Source organism: Rhinichthys klamathensis, unplaced genomic scaffold (assembly GCF_029890125.1).
Source record: "Rhinichthys klamathensis goyatoka isolate OS25496 unplaced genomic scaffold, OSU_Roscu_1.1 h1tg000006l_1, whole genome shotgun sequence".
Classification (NCBI taxonomy): Eukaryota; Metazoa; Chordata; class Actinopteri; order Cypriniformes; family Leuciscidae; genus Rhinichthys; species Rhinichthys klamathensis.
In genome coordinates this window covers 7,568,819-7,581,589 of record NW_026606559.1, presented here as the reverse complement: position 1 = coordinate 7,581,589, position 12,771 = coordinate 7,568,819, and the positions used below count along the sequence as shown (strand labels likewise).

Here is a 12,771-nt window from a genome sequence, read left to right as displayed (position 1 = left end):
CTTTGTCGCCATCTCTCTGTTCGAAATCTGTAACTGCAGTGATTCGCGGAATTATCATCTTTACGTGGGTTGTAAATCGGCATGAAACAGCGCGGATGAACACAGTGTTTTGAGGCGAGTGGTGCTGTCAGTCACCGCGCTGTGTGGATACTGTCATACAGAATCACAGATTCCCTTTTTGAAAGTTTGACCAACATAAGAATTTTCATAAGAAAATGTCTTCTGAACAAGTAAGTAACATCCATTTTTGTTCTGACCAACTAAGGGGGAAAAAGCATTCGACATGATAAGCTTCGTTAGATTTAATCAACGCGATTTACAGCAACCGTGCAAATTATAGCCTACTTTGTTCTCAAATTGTTCATGTTAACAACATCACATCAGCATTGCGTGACTAATGTTAAATTTAATGTGTTTTATGGTTACCTGTGTAGTTAAGAATTCATATTCTCCATAATAGCAAAACGAGAAAGGCACAACAAAGGAAACTCCATAACTGTGTGAATTAAGAAAACGTACTGATACACGATTGAACTATTGAAATGTCTTAACTTACTTTTTCAGCAGAAAAAAGCCGTCTCTTCTTCCGTTTTGAACCCCTTCAAAACACGGAGTTCACGCACTTTTCAAAAGCCCCGCCGATGTTTAAATCCTTGTGTTCGCATGAGACGGTTTCTTTCTCTTTCTCTAGCCACCTTAAATCCGAAGTACGAAGTCTTTTGGGTTTTATAACTGCTGAATCTCCAGTTGACACTGATGATTGTCGTTTGGATCTTTCTGGATCCGCCATAAGTTAAATTATGTAAAGTGCTGCGAGAAAAGGCTATACATCTCTACATCTCCACACCGTCAACGTCCTCACGCGCAGTATAGCCGGCTAGCCGAAACTCCTTCTTTATGTGTACGGGTGTGACGTAATGACGCAAAGACAAGCTCGAATTTCCCGCGGAAACCCACCAGTACCACTGGAATTAAAATCATTATTACAAGCTAACCGTTTTGAATCTAGCTATGGCAAGCAGATAGTTTTGACCACTGGCAGAATAAGTTTTTTTTAATATAATTATTTTGGATTATTTTTAACTTAAAAAAGTTACGGACTGCAGCTTTAAACAGGTGTATAATAATTTGGGTAAATGTGTAAGCTAGATTTATGCCTATTTTTTCACATCTTCATGGACACCATAATGATTTCCCTCGTGTGGTAATATTTTTCCTTATGTATGGTTTGCAAAAATGGGAACTGCTGCGTCTGTGTATGAGAGAAGCAAAGTGTATTTGTGTTGTGCACACGCTACATTATGGCCATGCATGCGCCCTTAAAACAGCATCTGAACAACGCGCCACTGACTTAGACTAGGTTTTTTCTGGTCTGTGGCGGAATTGTTTTCTGAAACTGCAAAATAGCTCCAGGGAACGTTAGCGCCGGAACACGCCTCCTCTTTCCGCTGAACCGCCCCCGGGAGCGCAAGTTCATTCCCTAATTTACCGATGTGCGTCTGTGGAGGGAAACAGTCCGCTGTGCGTCGGGTGCAAAATAGGAATGATGTCGTGTACAAAGTCAATTTTGCTGGGTGCAAGATAGGGCCCTAAAACTTTTTACAGTGTGGATGATTGTAAAAAAAAATCTGGTAACACTTTATTTTGATGGTCCCTTTTGAACATTTTGTTGACTATAAGTAACTTTGCAAGTACATTTCAACTTATTCTATCCCTAACCCTACCAGTCTACTAATACTCTACTAACACTCTAATGAGAGTTAGTAGACATGTAGGTTCAACGTTACTTATAGTCAACAGAATGTGTTAAAGGGATCATCAAAATAAAGTGAAACCAAATATCCTATAATTTATGACCGTGGATTAGAATTGATGTCACTCCATATTTTATAGTATGGTGCCTAAAAATAACCAATCAGAAGAAAACGCTGCTAGATTTCAGTGTGGGAAGAAAGTCACATGTCAATAACCACTGGCTGTGGATCAGATTTGAGTTCGTTAGGATAGTTGATATCATTAGCAGCTGTAAACAGATTAATCCAGGCGCTTCCAGAGCAGTGATTCAAGACTCCATCAGGAGAACAACACCTGGGACTTAATCTCACCCCAAGACCAAAGGTCCTACAGTCAAGCATTTGATCCTTTATTGGACACTGAGGACTTCAAAGCGAAAAATTACCCAGTTGTTTTGGTGTCAAGGCAGCAATCCTCATGAGATACGCTCGTCTTCTGTCACCAGATCACAGGGTTTAGTCAACAGAAGCGACCTCTGCCAGTGCCAAAGCTTTCAGGCTAGATGTAGGATGAAGTTCAGGCATGACTGGTCACTCCGCATGACTCCGGCCTGCTGTTCTCATGTTGGGAGTTTTAGCAGTTGTCAAGACTAATTCCCAAAGTCGACTCGATTTATGGCGATAAATCGCAGTCATGACGTCTTTCATGCCGTCTACACGCTTACTGCATGTCTTCCAGTCGGTCATTCCTATTCATCCAAAGTTTAGTCAATAGAATCCCGCAGGATTGCAATTATGGCTTCTGGTTAGTTAAGGAAGACAGTACGGGATCTCATTGACATAATTCAGACAGACAGAGAGCGACCTTGCAGTGACCTGTGTCGTGTTTTTCATGTGATTACACATGGTGCACATGGTGTCTTTCAAATATCATGCACTACTTAGTGTTCATCCTCTGTGACATCACTTCCAGTTACTGAGCCCTATTTACCTCAGACTATCGCAGAACTTTAATTTGCTGATGACCTTTGCTTTAAAGACTCACTGGAAATTGTTTCCAGAGCTACTACAGAGAAACTGCTAACCTGTATTCAGAGTTTTAGTTCATGTGATCAGATTAAATAAAGGCAACATATATTTACATATTCTTCACCATCACCTGAGGTCTGCCATCTGACAAAGCAAACAAATCTGGCAAGTGACATTTCTTTGAGATTGAATTTTAATCCAGAGAAGAGAAAATCGCAAATTTTAAGAGAAACATCCGTAAATGTGCAACTCATAAGCAATACAATTCCCTTTGGTGCTGTTCTTTTTGCCATTCTCTGCTGGGAGAATAAATTAATTCTGCTGTTCTGAAAGCTGGAAGATGCGTCAACAAAGATTTGCACTGCAAAAATGAAAATCACTATTGTCGTAAGAGCTTGAATTATGTTGTTCGAGAAATGCTGGGTGATGCAATGGATAAACAAATCAAATTTCTGTTAAATTTATATCAAATTTGGTCTAAAGCAACTGCCAACGAGGAAATAGGGGAGTCATGAAGGAAACCATAAATTTGTTGATCTATCCAGGGAAATCTGTACCTTTCCATTTCTGCCAGGAGGAGACTCGAAAATTTAAATAAATTTACGCACACGGCACTCAAGCACACAGTTTAGCATAAGTAAACAGTGGAAATCCATGCTGTCAATCGGGAGTGGTGCTGCTGACATTCCTGCATAAGTAACACGTAAGAATCATCTGCCACAAATCTGAGCCTCAGTCTCCCTGGTCCAAGACAAGCTTAACTAAAAACAAATGTCTGCGCTGCCTCCTTAAATACCTCTCATGAAATTACACACTGAGAGCTACAAGGTGCAAATAGCAGTCATAAAGCTCCAGGAGACGAGCTGAGACGCTACCTGGGAGAAAAATAACAGCTGCACTCCCGCACTCAGGGAAATGGGCAGATCCAGGCACGACCCTTCAGGAACTCTAATCAAAGGAGCTGAGCGGATATGAGGAAACTCTGAGCGATGCACCTGACGCTGTTCCTATTTCCATGAGAGAGAGGCTTGTACTTGCCTTGCTGCTTTTAGAAGCTGAAACCAGACCTCTTCAGAGCTGCTATAAGAGTTTATATGCCAGCTGAAACTATTTGGGAAGGGTGTCGATGATTCGTTTTTTAAATTCTCTTACATCACCTCAGTGACTAACTGTTGCTGTTCTTGTTGTGAAGAGGCAGATTCAGAGTCTTAACCCCTTCCTTGACATTTCATTGCATGAATGCTGACTATATATATCTAGACTAAATCAACTTGAGCTCCTCAGAAACACCATATCCAGCAGGATCGCATGTATCCTTGCACATTGCCAACAACCTCCCGCCAACAATTAGTCATCCGTGGCGCCTCTTTCTGCTCTGTACAGGGCAAATTATGCTACGCTCCATTTCTGTTCATTATAAATAAATATGTTAGTCTTTAATTCTGTCAGTCCATCAAAGCTACATTGAAAGCCTGGAGAGTGAAACTTGGGATTGTTTTATGAGGGATAATAATGTATATATTTTGGACAAGAGATCTGAAGAGTTGCTGGGGGTTACATGGTTTGGTTTAGCCAAATGATGAATGCTAAATCATAAGCATTGTGGGGAATTAGGTAAAAGAGAATGAACCTATGCACAAGGTCCTGCTAAGAAACAGCTTTGGATCAGAAATCAAACGATTTCTTTGGGATTGAAGGTTTGTTCTTGGTTTTAATTAAGAGTGAACAAAATAAGTTCATTATATAAGGACCTGTACCAACAAAAGCAGCTGTGACATGCTACAAACTACCAGTTTAGACCACTGTCGGACTGTCAGTGTCTTAGGGGCCGTTTACACGATACCGCTTTCAACTTGAAATGGCAAACTTTGTATGCGTTTTAGGGGCCTGAAAGCACAAACTACAAAAACGTGTAAACTACAAAAATGCGAATTTGTAAAAACTGTGAGGTCATGTGCATTATAGGTTTGGGCGTGTAGTTTTTCTATAAGTGGCCAACTACTGGCCTGGCATGAATAATACAGCGGTTTTAATAGTTTTCGCGGATCCCTGTGGACGGGTATCGTTTTGAAAACGCTGCCGTCTGTAACGCAAAGAAATATCTTTTCCGTTTTAGCACATCGTTCATGTGTAAACGTACCTTTAATGTGCCTGTGACACAACTTTTAGATTTCATATCTCTAAGTATTTCCTCTTTAAAGCCTTAAAGTAAACATTAAACTGCATTCACAACTTATTTAACACTTTCCCCACCACCATTTTTGAAAAAAGTTGCCATTTTTGATCATTTTCATATGGCCGCAGAATATTTTGTTGTATAAATATCTGAACGTGCAATATATCAAGAGAAAGAACAGAGCTTTTATGCATTCTTATTCTAGCTTTATGCATTCTTTTTTTAATCAACATTTGAATGTGGGTAAGTTTAATAAAAAAAGGAACATTTTGAGCAAAAAGCTGAGAAAATCACGTTTTTTTGTCAAAGACTGCATCAGATTCAGAACGATGATCAAAACATAGATGGAGTTAAACGAGTCCATCAACACCCCTAAAGCTTGCATAATCCTTTACCTCGTCCTGGGTCGTCATTTCATTCAGTAACATTATAGGCAGGTTTGATATGCTATTTAATCTTGATGATCACGTTATTTGACATATTTTACATTATTATACATATTACCCATATCGCTTGTCTCTGCTTCTTCTTCACATATCTTTTGATCAGGAGATTCAGTACTCTTTCACAAGATGTGTCATAGCGCCCCCTACCGTATAACACGGAAAGCCGGAAATTTCCGTCAATGACAGGGAAGTGTTGTCTCATAAATGATGGGAAATTCCATCGGTGGAAGACTTAAATTACATAATGTAACATAAAATGAATATTCAGTAAGGCGGGATTTTTATCATTAGAAACTGACTGGAAAAGTGGAAATTCCATACCCAGATTGAGTTGTATGGATTACTTCTACACTACTTTCATGTCTTTTTTGTGATTGAAAGTTTTGAGTTCTGCACAAGAAAGCAGCAAGTGTTTTGAACAACATGAGCATGGATAAATTATGACATAATGTGTGTATTCCTTTAACAAGACCAGGAACATGTAGGCCTACAGTGAATTTTGTTTTGATGTAGACTTTAAACATTTTTTTAATTTCTCAAAGTAATAATGTTAATCAGTTTAAATTCTGTGTTATCCACAGTACAGCGTTGGGGTTGGGTGTCCAAATGTAGATTTATGGCTTCAGTTTATGGCTGACATCACTCACAATTAGCCTGTTATTGTAGACTGGCGACACTTCAGAAAGACTTTCAGTGTGGAGTTTCCAAGGCACGGCACTCGTGTCAACCCAGACTGCCATTTCCAATGACCCTCCTAATTGGCATCCCATGTGCCACCATTAAAGTCAACTATTGTACCCTTTTGTATAAAGCCGTCAGCTTGAAATCATTGAGGCCTATTCGCCTAGTCCTCAGGCCTTTAAACTTACAGTTAGGACCTTTTATGACAAACTCAGACTGTCATCAAAGCCCTTCCAACCTCTTGTGGTGATCTGCCAACCTGGTCTCAGCTACTCAAAGGGAATTTATACATGGGCTTTACAGGACAAGTAAGGAGAGGCAGAGTTAACTAATGACTCTGCACCACTGCTAATCACATCCAGCTGGGGACAGTGTGATAGTCTACACCATTACACTGCCAAAACACATTTCAACAGTAGACCTAGAACATTTTCAATGACAGTAAGATTTGATCTGCCTCCATTTAAAGACTGACGATCGCACAGAGGTTAAAAGTCATAAGGAAATGAACTAACAGAGATTATCTCAGAGTGAAAAATCAGACACAGATCATACTCAGAGCAAGTAGTTTCATCATTCACCGCCTGTTAAAACTTTTTTCGCAATAATTGTTGTACTTAGATTTAAATCATTCACACCAGTCGTGATGTAGTACTGTTAATGCTATGGATCTCCATTTGACATAATGTTGTGACTCGGGCCAGTGCGAACCATGGGATCAAAGTTTGGACTTTTTTTTTTTTTTTTCATTAGTCCCACACCATAATGCTGGCACCAATGACTCAGGGAATTCGTGAAAAGATCAATGTGAGCAAATATGGCAAACAGATAGCAAATTGACAGATGTCCTTGGCTTTAACCCATCCAGACAGCCAGCGCTTAGTGAAAATCAATGAAAATGATTGATGCAAGGTTTGTAGTAAACTGCATGAATATAGATTTATGGTGTGTTCGAACATTTGGCATGTTTGTTTCAATTAAAACGATCCCTGGTCCGATTGCTCTGTTAGTGTGGTTAATTTGAATAAGTGTGAACGCTGCCATACGAAGCCTGTCACACACCAAACAAGCGGACCGAGACCCACTGAAAAGATGGGTCTTGGTTTGCTTTCAAACATACTCTGGTGTGGTTTGACTGAAATATGAACACAACAATGTGTGTTCATGTACCGTAACGCAGGGATACACCGAAATTTGAGCAACTGAAAATATTTGGCTCAAATTTTCGGTTTTGGCCATTATAGTGGCCAAATAAAAAAAAACATTGACTGCGGGCTTCTCCGATGACGCGGTTTCACTGTTTCAGGGTCTACTTCATGCACACGTTGATAACAGGTAAACACGTCAGCTGTGTGGATGCACTTCACCGTGACCAAATATTACGCAGGAGTAGCAATATGTTTGGCTGAAATATCAAGAGGTGGCTCGTTGCCGAAAAACTTTACTACAACTGATCCATTTTCTCAAATTTAATTCAAACGATTGGTTAATTCAAAATGAATCATTTAACGACATTCAGATACGGACTTTGAGGCGGACTCAATGTAAAACGGACTCAATGTAAAACTGAGTATTTGTGGATTCTTGAAGAGCTCATTGTAATTTTTCAGTGTTGCTGTAGATCCTTGCCAAAACAAACTATGTACAAATAAAACATCCTCATGTATTAATGCTTATGTGACAACAATATGTGTTTGCTTCCACTGAGGACGAGTATAGATCCTACAAATGTCGATTTGGCTAATAAAAGGAGGCTCTGTTCTCTAGTAAAACCTCCCCTGACCCAAATTTATGTGTTATTGAGTCACTGGTTTTAGGGGATTTTAATACTGTGATTTAAGACGGGCTCTATTGATGGGACAGGGCACTCTATGTCAGTCCAGTCAGGGTAAAGTCATGAGAACTGCGGCACAGTCACTTTGCTCTTCCGGAGTCTACTGGGAGCCGAATCTCGTCCGGCCTGGGAGCCAAAATAACAAAAGCACTCTGGAGGGTTGAGGTTTCTCTGCACACCGAGCATTAATCCACGGAGAAAACAAGCAGATGGGACGATGGGTAGGCTAGACTGTTGAATACAGCAGTTTTGCACTCAAAGGCCAACATGATTCAATGCATTGATGATGACACAGCCATCGCTCTACTGTTCATGCCAAAAATGTTTGAGGTTGTGGGTCTTATTCTCTCCAAGGAGAAAATACATTCTTTCTGGTCTATTTTCATCACCATCATTATCAACTATTTGAACGGCATATCATAAATCAGTTGGGGTTAGTATTCATTTTTCACATTTCAGAGGGAATAGAATAGAGAAACCCTAATAGTTTTTTTCTTTTTTTGCAAAGATACATTCTTAAGACTTGATTTGATTCCTGAAAATGACTCCTTCCATCATTATATAATCAATCAGCTCTGAAACAGGATAACCCACTCACCATGCCCGCGCATGTGGACAGGGCCACATATGAGTTGACCTTTGACCTCAGCACCCCATGGTAGAAGCAGAGGTCGTCTTGTGGAAAAGGCTGCAGGCTCTTGGTGCCGCTCCTGCCCAGGGTTTGTACAGTGAAGCTGGGTGTCATCAGGTCATGTGACGGCTGCAGGTCCAGGTGGAAGTCCTGCCCTAATCCATGGAACCTAAAGTGAACAGTGGGGTCGTGACCTTGACCATCCGTGGAGCGTTTCCTTCTGTGCTGGTGGGCCACGGCATGGGAAATGTAACGTCCTTGATGGTCCACCTCATATGGGGCCACAATCTCATATTCTACATAGGAAGGAAGTTAGGTTATTACATGTTAGAGTTCAATGCATTATTTCTGTTCAGGTATGAAATAGATTAATCTGAAATATCTGCAAAAGTGTCATTCTTACACCACTAGTTTTCTGAACACTTTTTGTCTTTCATTGTTTTGATGAGTATTTATTCAAAACATTTTTCTGAATAGAAGCATATTTATATGTGATGTTAAATGCAAATAAGAATAATGCATCAATAGTTTTATTATGCATTGTTTATTTTGAAAGAGTACAACCCACACTATACATTGTACGATTAATCCAATGTGTTACTTGCCATTTCTTTGAAATTAATTGTACAATTTACTAGCAATTTCTGAGTGAACATTTACATCATTTTTTTTTTCAGTGCATAAAGACATACTTTTAAGTGCTAAGTGGGTGATAGTGAAATAATTCAGCCAATTCAGGTATTTTCTTTTTCTTTTCTGAACTAAAGTAAACTAAAAGAATGACATCCATGTAGCGTCTCATCTTTTTTTAAACTTTCACTAATGCCTCAAATTCACATATTACACTGAAAAAAAATGGTGTAGTAGAAACAATGTTCACAAACTGCTAGTAAATTTCACAAACAGTTGCAAAGATGGGGCAAGTAACGCATTGAATTGAACATGAACTTTTGAAGTAGAAAGACTTCTTGTATTTTCTTGTAAATCATTTGTGCAAAAGAGTCAATGCTGCTTAAGTTGGGAAGGACACAACTATTTAATAATGAAAAATAATACAAATACAAAAATAAAAGTCTAATTTTAAGACTAATATTTTGGTTTGCCAGATAAAGTATAAATATGGCTGCAGTTTCTATAGTCCAAATACAGATCTTCGAAAGGACTAAGAACATTTAAAAGCCATTTATCATTTAACGATTCACATTAGGGAAAAAAAATAAATGATTGTATCTATACAAATGCAAGCAAATGTGATTTATAGGAAGAACACGTCAAGATGCTGCTCATAGGGCAAAGGTCAGAAGACGTGTTTTAATGTTGTGTGATTCTGACCTCTACATACACTCACGCTCCTCTCATCCTCGCGGTGGTCTGGTGGCTCGAGTTATAAATGCTTTTACAGACATGAGCAGACAGATTTATGATCTCTGACCGTAGAGACACACACTGATGACACACACTCCTAACGCTCCGCTGTGATATGGAGACACACGCTCTCACCGTCTCTCATTCTCTTTCTCTCACACAAACTTGCGCGCACACACACACACACACGCTATTATATCTGGCTACTCCAGTCTCTAAGCTCATGCCAAACAGTGCAGAGACTCTTCACAGGATAAAGGCAGTAAGTGCACACAGAGACTGTTTGTAAAGCTTGGCTGATTGATGGAGAGCTTCTTCAAGTGTCTGTCTTTGTTCATTGTTCACTAAGTCCCAGTGCATGCCAATCTTTATGCCACACACCCCCACTTTCTGTGTGTGTGCATGCACAAAATTGTCCACAGAATCGACATACAAAACTCACTTTCAGGGATATCTGGGGACACCCTTGTTTGGATTTTTTAAAAATTTATATATGAAATAAACATTTTTATTTTCAATTCAAGAGGTTTTCTTTTAGGAGAAGAGGTCAGGTTAGTCTGTATCCAAACCCTTGGATTATTATATATATTTATATAAAAACTGCTATTGTTTTTAGTATATCCTTAATTACAAAACAAATTAAATGTATGTGCATGTGTGTCAGGTTCTGTCTACGCCAAATGTCACCACAAGAACATTCAAACCTGAAATCGCCTATACAGTACATTATTTTTGTATTATATTATATTTTTAATAGGGCCTTATCATCTCAACACAACAGTTTTACTTTTTTATAGAGTGCATTTGTCTCAGATCAATTAGGATATCTAGCGCCCCCTGGCGACGACATCCCATCTAGTCATTTTCCTTCAAAACCATGTTTCTTTTATTTTTAAACGAAAGTCTCATACAAGTCTAAATTAATGATGCAATATTAATAAATTGCTCACATGCCCCATTAAATGAAACAATAATAGTAATGTGACCGACAGCTGTCAATCACATCGGACAGGTATGCTCTCACCTGTGTTGTGAGGTAAACGCAGTGTTTCCAGCAGAGGTTTATGCTTTACACGAGGACCAGCATGAAGGGTTGCAGATGCACAGGAAGTTCTCTACATGGATAATGAACAGTGAACATAACATGCATCATTTGCAATGCAATTAAACGCAATCACTTTGAAGAAACAGGCGCGTGTTTGCTCACCTGGTGGCATCCGAGTATGAAAAACAGAATGAAGAGCACAGAACAGATTGATGAGGTATAATTCCTCACTGATGGCTCAGGGCGCAGGCAAGCCATGTCTCCTGCAGACTCTGCGCCTCTCCAAATGCGCGCTCTCCGCTGAAACACTGCACGCTCTTGTGCACTTAAAATCTATTCATACAGCATCAGTGGAGTTCCTTCGAATCAAACGCGATCCCGAATCCATAATCTGTATCCTGCAAGTGTATTTCCAGATCCAACAGCATTTTGGAGAGGTTTATTTTCTTCCTGCGGATTAGTGGCGTGTGATTGAGGATAAGTGTGCCATTCTTAATGCAGATGTTCTCCGCTCAGTGCGCTTTGAGTGAATGTCTGGAGCGACTCGAACGCCGGTGTGATTCACACGCGCTTCCAAACAGCCAATCGCAGCTCGCACCTGTGCGCAAGAGCCCCTGGTTCCCGATGAGAGGAGGGTCGAAACACTGTAAAAAAGTAAACCAACTAACAGTAATTTCTGCACTACAGTTTTTAATCAAATTAAATGTGGCGTAAAGCTTCTACTAATTCAAAATTGGATATTCTTATTTTTTTAATGTAATATTTCAGTATTTATTATGATTTATCCGTGCACATTATCAGAATAATTATTATTTAAAAGTTCATGTTTTTCTTTTACAATCTTAAACCAAAGTAGCCAATCTCCCCCTCACACAAAATCTATTATTTTCTCTGATGACGCGTTTACTGGCATGAGGGCAGGACAACCTGTCACTCACATGAAATCAAATAGCAAACCAAAAACATTCAACTATTCAATCAATTCCCCATGGACAAAATCAAATCTTATCCTGCATTTGTATCTTGTTCCAGAAGCCGTTTCAGGGCTATATGTTACAATGAAATAAAAGACTATTGCAATTTCCATATGACAATTTTCTCATGATCAGATCGAGACAATGTTTATTATTTGTTATGCCTTTTATTTTAAGTTGGTCATTTTAAGATTACTGTTGGAGTCAAATAGGCTACATAGAGGCTACACACTTAAAAATAAAGATTCCAAAAGTTTCTTTTTCAGTGATGCCATATTAGATAAGCATTTTTAGTTCCCCAAATAACCATTTTTTCCTGAGTGTGAAGAACATTTTAATAATCTAATGACATTTTCTTTTCACCATGAAGAACCTTTTGTGCATAAAAAAGTTCCATATATGTTAAAGGGGCTATATGTAGAATTCAGAAACGCTTGTTATTAGCGACATCGGTGGCCATTAAGTGAACTGCAGCCAACAACTTATTGCTTATGCTTGCACTCGTGCACATGTAACGTACAAGACTAAATGTGATTCAATGCCCTGACATACTCACGGCAGTTCTTCTTCACTCTTCGCTTAGAAGTAAGAAGAATTTGGAAATACTTTCAGCGAAATACTGTTAGTGGAAATGCAGACGCCGTCCACGCTGCTGAGAGTGACGTTCAGATGAATATAAATACATGCTGCACACTTTCCCCTCAGTAAAAATAAACAACAAATATGACAGTGGTGAGAAAACAGCTGTAAAGAAAGCATCTTCTGAGCATTTTTTTATTTATTTGTGCTGCCATTTCAATGTAAAAAACTGTTACAGTATTTCAGATACATCAAGGTACAATGAAAATCAAGCATTT

At 39.2% G+C, this 12,771-nt stretch overlaps 1 protein-coding gene across 1 annotated transcript in view; it reads right to left on the bottom strand.

The window, feature by feature from the left end:
• Nucleotides 1-11,207, bottom strand: part of LOC130090521 (A disintegrin and metalloproteinase with thrombospondin motifs 16) — a 154,801-nt gene extending 143,594 nt beyond the window's left edge. Inside the window, exons 1-3 of the mRNA XM_056257932.1 lie at nt 11,103-11,207; nt 10,920-11,010; nt 8,498-8,826 (exon numbers count right to left, since the gene is read on the bottom strand). Coding sequence (XP_056113907.1) covers nt 8,498-8,826; nt 10,920-11,010; nt 11,103-11,198 — 516 coding nt within the window. The 5' untranslated portion in view covers nt 11,199-11,207. The remainder of the gene's footprint in view (nt 1-8,497; nt 8,827-10,919; nt 11,011-11,102) is intronic.
• Between the last annotated feature and the right edge of the window lie 1,564 nt (nt 11,208-12,771).